General features: G+C 34.6%; 1 protein-coding gene across 1 annotated transcript; it reads left to right on the top strand.

Annotated features, from left to right (window-relative positions):
- Nucleotides 1-988: 988 nt before the first annotated feature.
- Nucleotides 989-1,671, top strand: LOC141398287 (uncharacterized). Its single transcript, XM_073975567.1, has 2 exons — nucleotides 989-994; nucleotides 1,150-1,671. The coding sequence occupies exons 1-2, from the start codon at nucleotides 989-991 to the stop codon at nucleotides 1,669-1,671; spliced, it is 528 nt and encodes a 175-aa protein (XP_073831668.1).
- Nucleotides 1,672-17,344: the final 15,673 nt, after the last annotated feature.

The following is a 17,344-nucleotide window of genomic DNA, read 5'->3' as shown; positions in this document are numbered from 1 at the left end:
GGGTGGTGCCGTTCTATGGGGGGTATATGAAGGTTTGGACCTATACTGACAAATTTCTGGGGGAAAGTACGAACGAAGTCTAAGTACCAAATTTCAGCCATTTCGGTGAGGTAATGGGGATAATACCAAATACCTCCTATATTAAAACGTGGAACGATGTAGCCCATTTTCATTACTTGTCATCCTACGAGCTGTGTCTAGATTTCAGCAAACGGACGAACGGAGTATTTCGATGTGTGCAAAAACGGAATAATAAATTTAATTATACCCTCGATATTATGGTGGACGGTATAATAAGGCGCTATAACACCAAACAGGAAATGACATCTATTTCCCCAAGTATTATGATAAGAAATTAAAAAAAATTGCATGATATGTAACTCTTGGACAGTGCTATTTAAAATGTTCGCTTTACAATTTTAAATGTTCAAGGTAAAGGTCATGTTACTGGCGAATGCCCTAACTTGGCATATTGTAAAACTAACAAATTACAATCCTAGCTAATGATAATAATTAACATACATGTCTGATTATAACGGGTACAAAAGTCCAAGCTTCAACAAAACAAAACAAGAAAATCAGAAGAGTCTAACGGTTGAAAAATGACACTTTGAATAAAAACAAAGTATAAAATAAAATGACTAATTAATCTTGTCAGCATGCAACCCAAACTCTGCAGGGCTTTAAAACACACAACCAGCAAAGAAGTAAATAATTAAATATTATATATATCTTTTGAAGATTTGTTTTATCTTTTGTTATTTTCGTTTTTCTTATAGTTAGTTCTTCTTATTTTTGATTAAATACAAGTTTTCATTAAGAGATAATTACTGTATTTATAATAAATTACCAACAACAACAACAACTATATTATGTACGTCCGTTTACCTTTTGGCATAATACCATCGTCTGCTCCTCTCCACCGGGGTGTATAAATTGAAAGAAGTTTTTATTAGCGTTATCAAACTTAGTTTAACTTTGATTCAACATGAAGGTGTGTAGTGTTAAGAGGCGTTAATTTGATACAAAAAGGATATTGGTGGTAAAAATATTATGCCTAACACCGTGGATTATAGGCTTTATTTTTATCCTAATGTCCTTTTTTTCTATTTAAACGAATTTAATTCTAATTGTGACATGTTTTGTTAGGTTTTCGTGTGCTTGTTGGCAATTTGCGCTGTAGCCAATGCTGGCTTCTTGTTTGGAGGCGGTAGTGGAGGAGGTGGAGGTGGTTATGGTGGTGGCCATGGAGGCGGTTATGGCGGTGGCCATGGAGGCGGTTATGGGGGCGGAGCCGGCGGTGGCTACGGAGGCGGAGCCGGTGGTGGTTACGGTGGCGGTGCATCATCTGGTGGTACCACAATAATTAAAATCATTTCTGATGGTGGCGCTGGAGCCGGTGGTTATGGTGGCGGCCATGGAGGCGGTTATGGTGGTGGAGCCGGTGGTGGCTACGGCGGCGGCTATGGTGGCGGAGCCGGTGGTGGTTATGGCGGCGGTCACGGTGGTGCCTCAGCTGGTGGTTCCGTTAAAGTTTACAAAATTATTTCCGTCGGTGGTGGATCTAGTGGCTTCGGTGGTGGTGCCGGAGGTGGTTATGGCGGTGGTGCCGGTGGCGGTTATGGCGGTGGTGCTGGTGGCTGGGCTGCCGGAGGTTCCGGTGGATGGTAAATCGGAGATTTATCAATACTTTGTTGTTAATCTGAGTGTTAAAAATAAATATAGCTATTTTTTAATATTTATATGAATGTGTGTCAACCTGGCTATGTAGTGCTATTGATCTCTGAAGGTATCAAAACTTTTCTCAAAAAGAAAAAAATGTGTATGGCTAATTTGATATAATACAAATAGTAAAATTTAGTGGACTTGTAGATACCATAACACTGGAAAAGTGAGGAGGTATAGAAAAAAGAAATCGTGTCCTCTGTATACATAGGACTACTTTGTTTCTAATCTCCGGCAGGAAGAAAAGCGTTGATAGACGGCTAGACAGCATTAACATTAACAAATTTTAACGGAGGCAAAAGCTACTCATCATAATATTGGTTTGGATTTTTGCTGAGTATTTTTTGCTGGTATGTGTTCAAAATAGTATATCGTAAAAACCAACCTTCTCCATTGAAAAAAAAAATTGGCGAGCATATCATTGTTCGCGTTCAAAAAATTGGTCCATATAAAGAAAAAATATTTAAAAATGCCTTATTTGATTTTATGAGAAAATGTGTGCATAAATCGTTAACAGCATTGCATATCTATTCGCAGATGTTCAAATGTTTACTAAAATTATTTATTATTTTGGGGAAAACAAAAAAAAAATGAAAAAAAAATTGAAGTAAATTCAAATTATCCTGCCCTAGAGACCATACCCAGCAAAAATAGTCCTCCCAAAATCATGGGTTTTGTAAGGGATTTTTGGCAGCCGTAACTACTCGCAAACCCCCTTTCTTCCCCATTATTTTTACAAGGGCATGTCGCACTCAGTTTGTAGTTATTTTATGACCACTAGAATAACTAGTTATTTTGTGGCCACTAGAAGTTGAAAAGTAAGTTGAAAAAAATTCTATTTTTAGAACAGTTAATGTAGAGATTTTTTTATTTTTATCACACTTCTTACTTTTATTTTCCTTTATTTTATTTCGCTCGCTTTGCGAGTTGAACACACGAACCCTCTGATTTCTAGCCAAAGACACTACACACTATGCCACGCATACCAACATTAAGGGTTGCTTAAGAACTTAAATGTGCAGTGCAGTGAGCGTTGAACACACAACCCTAGGATTTATAGTCGGACACACACTCACTGTGCCAACGTCCTCATTACTTAGTGAGGAGCAAAGTAAGTAGGTTTGCCTTGTAATTTTTAAGAAGTATCCCATTACTTTTCAGATTACTTGTAATGGGAAAAGAAGCTTGTTTACATTACTTTGTAATGGGTTACGTAATGACTAATGGATCCGAATTTTTGCTGGGTACAAACGTTAACAAAGTAAATTAAAAATATGTACAGAATCTAGAGAATGCGTAGAAAAATATGAAAACAAATTTATAGATATTGGGTATATAAATTGCACATTACAGCAACAACAACAAAAAAACTTATTGTTGGAATATTGTTTCAAATATATTTTTTGGTTTGATTGAAAAAAAAAAACAAGTAAAAAAGTGTCAGTAAGATACATACCCTCAGCAAATGTGAAACTTTCCTTTACGGACAGATCGAATGTATGTAGGGTCTTTTGAGAATTTTGTGGCCCTTTTTGGACATTTAAACTTGTCGATAAAAATGTGGATTCAAATTTAAGTTCAAAAGTGTTGCGGGGGAGGTACTTGAAGTAGTGGACCGACATAGTTCAATATGGAAGTGGATCTAATTTTGGAAGTCATATCTTTTCTGTAGATATCACTCCCTCATGTCTTTTAGTGGATCATCCTATAAGTTATGGAGCAGTATGCCAAGAAGCATGGACTTGTCCACCGAAAACGTAATATCGCTGTAAATAGGACCACAACGAACAGCTTCGGTATACATTTCCAAAGGATCTTCGAACAGACCCTAAACTGCACTTAGACACAAATGTTGAACTTTTGTGGGGGAGGTACCCTAAGGAGAGGTCCAATAGGGGCCATTTTAGAAGTAGAACTAAATTTGGACAAAATATCAGGAGATCCAAAGTTTGGATGAAATTGGTTGCCCCGCTCAAGAGATAACGTGCATGTTATTTTAGTGACAGTTTTTAAATATTGGGGGAAGTACGGGAAATTGTGGACCGGTATTGCACATGTTCGAAATGAAACAATGTTTGGACAAAGTATGACGAAGGCCAAATTTTGGACCAAATCTGTTGATGAGTTACCGTGCTCTCTAGCATATGGCGCCATAGGGGTTTTTTACACCTTTCGGGCTGTTTTCTCAAGCAGTACCAAAAGGAGAGGACAATTATAGCCCATAATCGAACCTGATCTATATCTGGTAGATATATTAGGATGAGTTAACTGTGGACCAAACCGATCATTCCCTTCAAGACTTATCGTGCGCACAATTTTTCCGAACATTTTCGAAAATTTGTGGGGTACCTGAAGGAGTGGACCAATATGACTTATCTTAAACTAACTTAACTTAAACTAAGTTTGGACAATATAAATATATTCAGGCTTCAAAATGTCAGCATCAATTTTAGGTAATGCAGTGGATATATCCATCATACATTAGTATCATGTTTCCCATGGAGTTTTCTTTGATTCTTTCTTTGGGCATAGGTCCATGAAATGTAAAGTTAAGTCAGAAATCGGAAAGAAACAAAAAAAAATTGTTGGCTTCAACCCATTTTACCTAATTTTCTACATGGATGCCAACAAAGCTTGATCGTTTATTATTCTTAATGGTTGATATTATGAGACCCCTCCTTAAACACTTCATTTTAAAGAAATGCAGTCATATTTTATAGAATATGTCATCAGTTCGCGAATCCTGAAGTATGAAACTCAGATTCATTGATTGTAAAACTTTTTTTGGTTTTTACCATATGAAAAGAGACTCATAAGAAGCCCGTATATTATAAGAGGTACGACTCAATCCTCAATCCCTAACTAAAAAGTACCAATTTGTTATGCTCTCCATCATAGTATACAGGGTATATTAAATATGTTTTTCCGTTTGTAACTTATTAAAATAATCATTTCCCATCCTATAAAGTATATATATAATTTTGTCCTTCCCGTGGGCACATACCTTCAAGTGACTCGAGTTCATATGCTTATCTGGCGGTGGCATATTTATTAATCCTGCTGACATGGCCTATTCAACGCAATCGTTGCAGCGCGATACGTTTTACTATATCGATGTCGGTCGGTTAGTAGAGCCCGTGGTTAATACGACGTCGTTATCCATCATTAACGCATATTGCTCCTGAAAAGTTTCAGCGAAATTTTCTCTCCAACACACCAAGTTCTGCCTCATTCTCCCGATGCTTGGGATCCATACATAAGTGCGACGGTTTCCCAGCTAAATCCCGAAGACCTAAAACCCCTTAAAATGTGAGCTTTGACGGCGATTTATTTAAAAAAGCGCTCCGGCATTTTTTTTTTTATTTTTCTCATATATTAACATTGTAGTTTTAGAATCCGCAAAAACTTCTCAGGTGTAAGCTCCTTTCATTTAAAGTTGATTCAAGAGCACCGTGTACATAGATCAAGTTCGAATACGGGCTAATAATAGGATATGGGCAGCTCTAGGTTAATTATCTCAGTCAGTATGGACTTACCCCCGATAACAATAATCATGTCGTAATATGAGCCGCGAGGACTACCTGTTGTAAAAAATCCTACACATGGTATGGACCGACTATATTCGAATGTGATTAACGGGTGAATGAAACATTACCAGGTGTAAAGATTGAACCAATATCAATCACTCCATTCGATACCCAGCAAAATGCTCGATGCCAAAGATGCTATTCAATCATGGGTGAAAGTGATCTGGCATGTCATCTTTTTAGCATCTTCATCGATGATTATTTTTTATGAGCGTGAACCCCAAAAGATGCTATTCATTTTTGGATCCAAAGCATTTCATTTACACCAATGCTTTGACATGTTATTTTCACCAATGCTTTGGAATGTCATTTTCACCAACCCTTTGCAATAACATTATGATTACGACGAGAGTTTTAACAACGTTGGTTGTTAAAACACAAAGTTCATCTCTATTAGATCGATGGATTGGGTTCAAATGCTGATGAAAACATCGGATCTTTCACGACTTCCTTTGAACCAATGCAAAAGATGCCATGAAATCACGTTATCGTATAGAACCCATTCCTTCACATTTTGCTGGCTAATTATAGTGCCCATCAGGTTTTTTTACTTGGTCACATTTGAATTGTTAGATCTTTTGGAATCACTTCTTATGAAGTACGAGCTGTACTAGATACATATATTCTGACATTGAAATTGTAACTTACATAAACCTACTAGCTTAAGGCCTCAGTAGCCAGAGCTATTATCCTTATTATATTTGTAATTATTACTTATAAATATAATTGTTAATAAATAAATAAAAATTGTAACTTACTCAATAAAGAAAAGTTCTACCATTACTTTGTTATAACAATGAATGCTCCTACTAGAAAGGCTTTAAAAACAATGCTCTTGGCGTTATAGTCACAATCGAACAGTACTCCTGGGGTATAAACATGTAACCAATTATATCAAAAAGTCTGGCACACAAAATTGGAAATCGGAAAGTATAGTATTACGCCGGTCAAATTGGATGTCGTAAAGACTGATTCGCTCAACGTTTCTAGCGCTTGTCAACTGAGATTGTAAGTGGTTCGAAAGTCTTTTTGACCAAAAAAACCGAATGTTTTTTTTTTTTTTAATTAAACAGCTTCTGTCAAAATATTTCAATAATTTATATTTCATGTCTTCTTTTCTTTTTAACATTTTGGCAAGGTCAACCAGAACTAATTAGTTTTAGAAACCAAAACAAAAAGGCACCAGACAGCCAACGAACACATTAAAAATACAAAATGAAAACAAAGCGATTAGCCCTAGAAGCTGTAGCCACTTAAGCTATTAATCATTATTTCGGCAGAGTTTTAGGAAATCGAATAATTGAATAGGTCAACAACACGCTGTAGTTCTTAGAAGCTTAAACCAATTTCGAATAACAATAAGGTACGTATCACATTTAAAATTACAAGATAATGTAATGTTTTGTTAGGCTTTTTAGTCCAGTTTTTCTTAATGATAACACAAACAAATTCATACCATCTTCCGTGAGTATTTTTCTTAAATTTGTTGAAGACCATTTTTACTGTAAATTTTATATAATTTGCACCCTTTTTGGTTTTCAGAAACAATAAAAGAGCATATCAATAAAAAAGATAAATGAAAGCATAGTTAAATTAAATTACATCGTTTTTGAAGCTATTCAATTAATTACGGCCGGGCATAAAATTTCGAAAAGCTTAAGTTTTCCAAGTAGAATGTGTTTTTTAAGACATTCCATTTTATTTAAAATTTTAAAATCAAACGTTCTAATTAATTTGAAACATATATTGTAATTGATTCTTGGAATTAAAACATGTAAAACGCATTAAATTCGTCCGGGAAGAACTTTTCATACCCTCCACCATAAAATATTCTGAACTAAAATGGAAAAATTCGTTTCTTGTTAGGAGTAAAAATTAGTCGATTATATTATATTTTAAGACCGAATAAGCTATAATTTTGCATTTAGAATTTGCAGTGGTCAAGAAACTTATCCAGTAAAAATTTCAGACATGGGAACACGTTTTGGTATAGCCCCTATTGAGCTACAATTTCTGATCGAATTATCTATAATCCAAGCAAAATTGTGGACATGGGTCAACATTTTGGAATGTCCCCTATATTACTGTACCGCCGGATTTCAGGAATAATCCCCATATAACGGTACCATCGGAATTCAGATATTTGGAAGTTTTTGTTACAGTATTTTATCCATGTTCACAATATAACAAAAGTTCGGTCTGGGCGGGTTTTTTATTTATTACAAAAACAAGTAAGAGAGAAGTGGTCGACCATGCGATACCCTACACCACTTCTTCTGGGCACTAGTTTTCCACGGAATTTATTTTATATGATTGCGAAACGTTATGTTACTGATATAATTAATTGATATTTTTGCATCATCTATTATTGATATAATTTAAATCGAAGGAAAGGTCAACTGTTGGTTTTCAAGTTTCGTGTTCGTAATTTTTCGGGATAAAATTCGGACCAAAAAATAAATTTGGATATTTTTCCCACAATGGTTAATTTCAAAATTATTGGCATTTTCCGTGACCAAACCTTTAAATTCGCTATAAATTTGTCAGTATTAGAATATTACTAAGACATCCAGCATGATTATAGTTACACTGCACGAAATTAAAACTGTGAGATGTCTGTATATATTAGGCTGTAACTCTGTTATCTTACCATGTACATCAATATAATTGGCATCAATCTAAAGGTCAAGAGTTCCTCTTCTAAATACAGCTTACGGGGATGGAACATATCAATTTTCCAAAAAATTTAACCCGCTAAATACTATCTGACCATGATTTGCAAGCTTAAGGGTAGTTTACACTATATGTAAATGTCATATGACATAAAATTTTTCATCATTATATAGTCGCTAATATGTGCAATATTGGGGATTTTCCTTACGCCATTTACTTTGTGCGTCCACACCAGCAAAAATGTAATAAAATTACGTCTCCACATTGTCTGCGTGGGTAGATATGGAATGTTTTTATTTCGTGTCATGTGACATTGATAGATAGTGTAAACTACCTCTTAGTCCCTGTCTTAAACTCAAACTTCATTTAAAATTTCGCGTCGATCAGACTATCCAGACATATATTTGTTTGCAATAAGCCTCAAACAAATATTTGTTTTGATCCAAACATATTTCTAACATATATTTTTCTGCGTGTAGTGAAAATTTGATATATTTAGAACTTAACTGTTGAGATAACAATTTATGTACATATCGTCACCATAAATGCCCAATGACGTAACCTACAAACCCAAAATTTTACAGAAGAAGCAAACAACGTTATAAAATGAAAACTGTTTTATAGAATACACTGTGCAGCAGCATTTTTGGGGGGTGGACAATTTCTTTTGGAGATGAAAGCCCTTGATGAGTATACTAAGAAGCCAAAAGGAAATTTTCGCCATAGGTCAAGTTTCTGAGATATCGCGCGATGAAGTTTTTGATTTTTTCCCTATAATACTTGGGAAAATAGCTCCATATCTCTGTTTGGCGTTGTTGTAGCTTCGTTTTGTGGTGACATGTCTTCAGTGAAATCGATTGGCGAATCTTTTTGTAGAACATTACATTCTTCTAACTCAATGTCTTTCATGTCCTTTTCGTCCTTTATTTCTTGAACCGTAGTGAAAGTACCACAAGTTGAGATTTTTCAGCATCCAAATATTCTACAAAAATGTTGCTCAGAAGATTTTAGGTGCGGTTCCCTTTGACAACTAATCAATGAAGGAAATATTACGAACCCGGAAGGGCAGTTATGCCGTAGGTCAAACTTCTGAGTTATAGCGAAATGAATTCTTTCTTGACAAACTATACATACCTACATGACAAAAACCCTAACGAAATTTGATCGCGCCATAACTCAGAAGTTTGACCTACGGCATAACTGCCCTTCCGGGTTCGTAATATTTCCTTCATCGACTTTCATCGCCAAAAAGAATTGTTCGCCCCCCAGCCTTTGATCTCCATATTTGCGCGTATTGATATTTTTCCTTAAAAGCGGTTTAAGAAAACGGTTTTTTTGTTCTAGAATTGCAACTAACAAAGTTTTCAGAAGCGAATTAATTTAATTTGATTGACAACTCTATAACATTTTTAACGGTATACATATTAGTTTAATCGGTTACTTAAAACCGGTTCAAAAATCGGTTTTAATGTCGGAATATCCGGTTCCAAAATTGAGATAACCGGATCTATCCTCCAAGAAAATTTGTTATTAACGTGTTCGTCATTTCAAGAGCTATTTGTGGTAAAAATTTCAGAAGCCCCCCAGATGTCTACATAAGCAATAACCAATAGTTATGTGTACATACCAATAAATACCCAATGACGAATATACAGAAAAACAAAACATAGTTTATTTCTGAACCAAAACCGATTAAATGTCAAAAAGGACAATGAAAACGTGACAAAATTGATTAGTTGTCAAAGGGAACCGCACCTAAAATCTTCTGAGCAACATTTTTGTAGAATATTTGGATGCTGAAAAATCTCAACTTGTGGTACTTTCACTACGGTTCAAGAAATAAAGGACATGAAAGACATTGAGTTAGAAGAATGTAATGTTCTACAAAAAGATTCGCCAATCGATTTCACTGAAGACATGTCACCACAAAACGAAGCTACAACAACGCCAAACAGAGATATGGAGCTATTTTCCCAAGTATTATAGGGAAAAAATCAAAAACTTCATCGCGCGATATCTCAGAAACTTGACCTATGGCGAAAATTTCCTTTTGGGTTCCTAGTATACTCATCAAGGGCTTTCATATTCAAAAGAAATTTTCCACCCCCCAGACTTTGAGTTCCATTTTGTGTCACAGTGATATCAATCTTATGAGGGCGAGAATTTAGGGTATCATCAGTCATGCACGAATGGGAGTAAGTAATGAAACTAAAACCGTTAAAACGCTTGGTTTTGGGATCCGTCATTACAACAAAATCTGCAATGTTATCCCATTTTCCCGAAATGCCATTTCTTCCTGGGGGAGTCCCAATAAGAAAGAAGCCTATTGATTTTGGTGATGGTCGGTACGGGCAAACAACTTACTACGATTATTTTCTTCATTTTGGGAAATATGTAATTTTTTCTAATTTTTGGGGAAAGAAATATCTATTTTTATACAAATGGACATTTTTTAAGTATATGAGTCCTTATATGAGTTATAGGGGGTTTTATCAGAACCCAAAGATTTTTTTTTTAATTTTTGAGAAAATTTAAACTTAAAAAAAAATAATTTTTTTAGTTTTTGTTTTTCTTTTTTTTTTTTGTATTTATATTGTTTACTTATTGAATTTTGACCATTTTTAATATATAGGAAGATATAAAAACACAAAAACGCTCATATTTTGATGAAACATTGTAAAAAACTCAAATGTTTAACATATTTTATTCACCGAAAATCTGTTTGTTTTATCTGCTAACCAAAAAAAGAATTATTCAAATACATATGTTATCCGTTCAAAGGTAATATAATTATTGAAAAAAATTTAACTTTTGAAAAAAATACTTATTTTTTAATTTTTTTTCAGTTTTTTTATTTATTTAGTTTATTTATTGAATTTTGACCATTTTTAATATATAGGAAGATATAAAAAACACAAAAACACTCATATTTTGATGAAACAATGTAAAAAATCAAGTCTTTAACATCTTCTATTCGCCGGAAAGCTGTAAGTGTTATCTGTTAACCAAGAAAAGAATTATGCAAATATTTTTATCCGTTCACAGGTTACAGAATTTTGACCAGGAAAAAAACGATCCTGAACCACTGTGCATAGGTGGTCAAACAACGTAACAACAAAAGTGACCAATATAATAAACACATTCTGAGCTTCAAAGAAAAGCCTGTATCCCAATTTGTGGAATTTTATTTCCATGGCGGATATCTCGGCTTCTGTTGGATATATTCAAGGAATGAACCTGACAATAAGAGTAGACCGTCTTTAAATTAATAAATGATAATTGTCAAATAACAGAGTTATTGTAACAGGCGGTAAACTATGTAAATTGTAACATTTTGAAACTTTAACATCTCTCTAAGTATCTCTCTAATCTTCTACTCGTCTACTCTTTTACTTTGTTAATATTTTCACAGATATAATTACGATTTACGATTGTTAATGATTTTCAAGTTGTCAGACATGTGCTTTGTATGGGCTGTCCACTTTGGAAACTATTTATATACATATTCATTTTATTGTTAGTAGTTAATAGATTAACAATAAAATAATTTAGCTGCTAGCTACAGAAATTCAATTTAGATGTTTATATGGACATTAATTTAAATTTTTAAAATAACAAAATAAGATATTAGAAAATGTAGAGCCAATAGAGACTTGTATGATTAAATATACTGAAAAGTTATATTTGACATTATCTTAATTTAATTAGAAGTGTTTACTCATAAATTAATTAACTACGTTTACTTAAATCAACATAGGGTTTTAATTCTTAAATTTGTTTACCATAGAGAATGGCGAGATTTTAGTATAGTTTTAGTTTTAACGATATGCAGACATTACTGATTATACTTAGTTATCATCATCATAATTTCGACAGTGACGAGTTAAAAGGGCTTTTATAGCAAAAATAATAATAGTAAAAAATACTACATATTTTATGGACTGAGAAAGGCTAAAAACAACAATTACTTCAACAACCAATGATGTTTATGCACCTAGTTGTCGTATACTTATTCACACTGATTTACTGACAGTGCTAATGTGGTTGAAGTAGTAAATGCGTTTGCAGTATTAAAATACTAGTTAAATTAAATTTAAAAATAAAAATCTAAGTCATGAGGGCTTTTATGCGAATAGAGTGTGGCACAGTGGGTCAGCAGTTAAATAAAAGCAATTAAAAAGTCTTTAAGTTCGGCCGGGCCGAAGAAGACTGAATATAAAATTGCACATATTTCGGTAAGATAATGTGGCTTAAACCATCAACATATCGAGCAAGTAAGCAAAGTCGGACGGGGCCGACCATGTGATACCTTACACCACAACCTCTAGGAATTAGCTATGTATGTGCAACCGCCTTGCACGCTGAATGTCCGGGTTCGATTACCATCAAATTGTCAACGGTGGGTGCCACCGTGGTGCAAAAAATAGTTCATTGTGGACATATATTGTGATATCTAAAATATATTTTATACCGGTAGAAATAACTAACAATGAAGAGAAATTCAAAAATTTTGCATGCAAAGAAATTTATAAATCCCAAAATTATTCACATTCAATTACACAGCAAAGAAGACAGTATAAGTCAGCTGCGCTAACTACTTATTTTGTAACACAAGTTTGCTTCAAAATACGTGGAAACCGTAGGTATCGTAATATGGGGCTATACTAAATCAATTTTAGTAAGCTAACTCCTGAGTTTTGGAAAAGTTTGAGAATTATTTTTCAGATATGGAATTTTAGTTGGAGCCAACAGGGGTTTTTGGAACTTCTGGACTATTATCTCAGGAAGTATGACTTACCCCGGAAAGGGGACCAGAATAGGGACCGTAAAAAGAACCTTCTTCAAAAAAAAAAAAAAAAAAAACAAATAGATCCGATACGGGTCCTCAAACTGCACTTTTCCCAAATTTTGTGTGGGACGTACTAGAAGGACGGACCGATATAGTTCATATTCCAACCTGACACATGACTGGATAAAATAATACGATGTGTAAAGTTTTGACCAATCAGAAAATCTACTTGAGAGTTATCTTACGGATTTGCGGCGCAAGTACAATCTGCTGAAAAAAAATCAAAGATCCGTTCGAGAGTTATCGTGCGCACCATACCAGCTAGACATTAAGAGAGACAGATGAACGGACAGGGCTAAGTAGACTCCAAACTGTCTGAAACGAATTTCGTTCAAACATAATTGGGGTCTAAAACCAATATTTCGATGAGACCCTAAATCCTGAGGTATAAAATAGGTGGCGAGGCGACCCCATGTTGCAATATTTGTATAAAAAATCCAATTTGACAACTGAACTGAAAATTTCTCTGTCATGATAGAGACAATGGGAGGAAATTGTGGTTCTCTACACAAAAGCCATTATATATTCGGCAGTAGGCCCGTTATCTAGCAGACGCATTATTGATATTGGCATCAGGGGAAAGGTCAGTAGTTATTATTGCCGGTATATGCCCTCCAGGAATTAAAATAAGGACCAAAAATAAAATTTGTATATTTTCATACTAAAGTAATGGTCTATGTCACCCGCTAAATAATATCAGATCATCATGCTAACTTATAGCCATTTTCTTCTACCTAAACTCTAACCTCGTGCAAAATGTCGTGACTATTGAGGTATAATTGCGACCTCTAGAGTGTTAATTGCTACACTAAAAACAAAAAACTGGGTATATTAGGCTGTAGATCTGTAATCTGATCACGTACATCAACGTAATCGACATCAGTGTATAGGTCAAGAGATCGTCTTCGAAATATAACTGACTAGGGAAGAATGTGTCTTTCAGGAACAATGATATAAGCTGTATATTAAACATTTTTCACACAAAATTTCTGGTCCATTTGACCCTATAATTTTATCTGACTATTATTTCGACCTACAGAGCCGCTACAAAATTGGATAAAAATTATGTTTCTGGTCCATTTCACTCGCCAAATATTTCACGATCATCTCCAACAAAAATGGGGATCTATTCTGGTCTGAACCCGACCTCCATACAAAATGTCGTGACGATCGCTCCATAATTGCGGCCTGGAGTTTTATCACAATTTATAATGGACAGACGGATGGACGCACATCTCAAAATCGCTTTATCTCGTCGAGATATTAAGATTGGTATACCACATTGGGGGTCTCCGACGAATATTTCGCGGTGTTACATGAATTTTTACCAAAACAAACTTATAATACCCTTTCCACATTGTGGTGTAGGGTATACAAATTGGGGGTACGCTTCTATTGGGGCTATATCAAGACGTGGATCTATACTGATCATTCTATTCTGGAATATTTTATAACCCAGGAAAGACTAAATATCAAATTTCAGGGATATCGGGTGGTTATTGATGACACAACCTCCAAAAATATGGAGGTACTGTTCTATGGAGGTTATATGAAGGTGTGGACCTATAACGATAATTTAAGATGGAAAGTTTTATATCCCAACGAAGACATATTACAAAATTTCCGCCATGTCGTTCGGATATTGATGCCACAACCTTCAAAATATCGCAAGTCGGCAGGTACCGTTTTATTGGGGCTATATGAAGGCGTGAACCTATACCTACAAATTTCAGGTGGAAGAGTGTATACCTCGAACGAAGACTTGATACCAAATTTCAGCCAATTCGTTCGGATATTGATGCCAAACCCTCAAAATATCGAAAATCAAGAGGTACCGTTCTGTAGTGGCTATATGATAACATGGACCTATACCGACAATTTTCAGGAGGAAATTGTTGTACCCCAACGAAATCTTAATAACAACTCTCAACCATTTCGGTGAGATAATGAGGCTAAAAAATTCGAAATACCGAAAATCGGAAGGTACCGTTCTAGGGGGGCTATTTAAAACGTGGACCTATATAGCCTATTTTCAATACCAAAACACCCTAGGATTAATTGAAACTTCTATACCAAATTATAAAGATCTATCTTAAAAATTCCGAGCTGTATCGTGATTTCAACGGACGGACAGCGTTATATCGACTTATAATTGCTTGTTGATCAATAATATATATACTTTATTGGGTCTCCGACGAATATTCCGATGTGTTAAAAACTGAATGACAAATTTAATTATAGCCTCCATATTATGGTGGAGGGAATAAAAATGTGTTCAATCAGGTGGTACGTTCATATGGGGCATATATTGAAGTGTGGAACTATGTTGACAATTTGTGGTGGAAAAGTTCGCAGGAAAATTACGGGTAGTTTCGTCAAACATAGTAACTAAAACCCTCAAAATACCGAAAATCGGGAAGGGCCGTTATATGGGGCTATACCAAAACCTATTAACTATTTTTGCAATTCATAGTTGGGAAGTTTCGTGACTTCAGGGAACCTCAAATGGCAAATTTCGGGTAATTCCGTTAAATAAAGCTATATGAAAATTTTTAGTGAGAACTTTTGTTGACTTCTAGGAATCTCAAATGTTAAATTTGCCCGTAATTTGACATTTAAGGCTCCCAGTGGTCAGAAAATTTCTCCACCAAAAATTGTCAACATAACTCTACGTTTTGTTATAACCCCCATATTACTGTACCTCCCGATTTTATGAGTTTTTAGGAGTTATGCAACATTTTTTGACCGAGCTATCTGTCTATGTGACGTTTATGATTCCCAGTGGTCACAAAACTTCGCCACCAAAAATTTCAACATAGGTCCACGTTTTGGTGTAGCCCCATAAAACGTTACCTCTTAATATTTTTATTTTTGTGGATTTTTTTGACGGTTCTATGTGGTCATTAGGGTTATGACTTTTTGACATTTTTCCTCAAAAATGATTTCCTGTAGCAGGGATGAATAAACTTTTGCCTATTAATCACTATGCTATCGTTTATTCCACTGAAATATAAAAAAAGTTCACGCACAAATCGATTTTAAAAAAATATATGAAATGAAAAAAAAATTTTTCAAAAAATTATTTTTTGTTGCACGTATGAATAAATATAAGCCTACTAATAACTATAATAACGTTTATTTCATACAAATAATAAAAAAGTAGCCAAAAAAGTAACTTTGAAAAAATTTTAAATTTTTTGTTAAAAAATTTTATTTTTGAATAAAAGCGTTTACGACATTTTTACGATTCTCAGAGTTGGAGAAAAATAGTGAAAAATAAATTTTATGTCATTTTAATTATCTCATGCGGCTCTAAAGTTTATTTTCAATTATATATCTGTTTTCAGTGACTTCAAAAAATTTTCCATAATTTTGATAAATTCAAATTTTAAAAACATTTTGTGCGTGAGGTTTTCTCACTAAATCACCTTATTATTAAGATTTTATGTAATATTATGTAGAAACTCATCACGCTATGATACAGGGATATGGGGTTGTAAAAAAGTCATAACCCTAATGCAGACATTACTGATTATACTTAGTTATCATCATCATAATTTCGGCAGTGACTAGCTAAAAGGGCTTTTATAGCAAAAAATAAAAATTGTAAAAAATACTACATATTTTATGGACTGAGAAAGGCTAAAAACAACAATTACTTCAACAACCAATGATGTTTATGCACCTAGTTGTCGTAAACTTATTCACACTGATTTACTGACAGTGCTAATGTGGTTGAAGTAGTAAATGCGTTTGCAGTATTAAAATACTAGTTAAATTAAATTTAAAAATAAAAAGTCTAAGTCATGAGGGCTTTTATGCGAATAGAGTGTGGCACAGTGGGTCAGCAGAAGTACGAAGTATTGTTAATGAATTCCCCATTTAAGTATTCCGCGAAAGGGTGGCGCTGTTAGTAGTGTGATTAGCTAAAAATCCGAAGTTCACATGAATAATCCTTGCAGCAGACATAAATATGTATGTGGATTATGGTAAAATAATTAATATTAAATAAAAGCAATTAAAAAGTCTTTAAGTTCGGCCGGGCCGAAGAAGACTGAATATAAAATTGCACATATTTCGGTAAGATAATGTGGCTTAAACCATCAATATATCGAGCAAGTAAGCAAAGTCGGACGGGGCCGACCATGTGATACCCTACACCACAACCTCTAGGAATTAGCTATGTGCAACCGCCTTGCACGCTGAATGTCCGGGTTCGATTACCATCAAATTGTCAACGGTGCACGCCTTCCACGCAGAAGGTCTTGAGTTCGATTCCTCGGCCAAGCAACATCAAACAGTTTTCAATGGTGGCAAAATACCCCTCAGTAATGTTGGCGACATTTCCTGAGTATTTCAGCCTTGAAAAACTTCTCCACAAGTGGTGTCTTAAGACACGCCGTTCGGACTCGGCGATAAAAAGTAGGTCCCATATCATTGAGCTAAACTATGAATCGGGGTGCACTCATTGATATTAGAGAAGTCTCCCTTGTCCGTATGTGATGTTGTG

Source organism: Musca autumnalis, unplaced genomic scaffold (assembly GCF_047663935.1).
Source record: "Musca autumnalis isolate F117 unplaced genomic scaffold, ASM4766393v1 scaffold_3, whole genome shotgun sequence".
NCBI lineage: Eukaryota > Metazoa > Arthropoda > Insecta > Diptera > Muscidae > Musca > Musca autumnalis.
The sequence above is the reverse complement of the archived record's forward strand: the minus strand, read 5'-3'. Positions and strand labels throughout refer to the sequence as shown.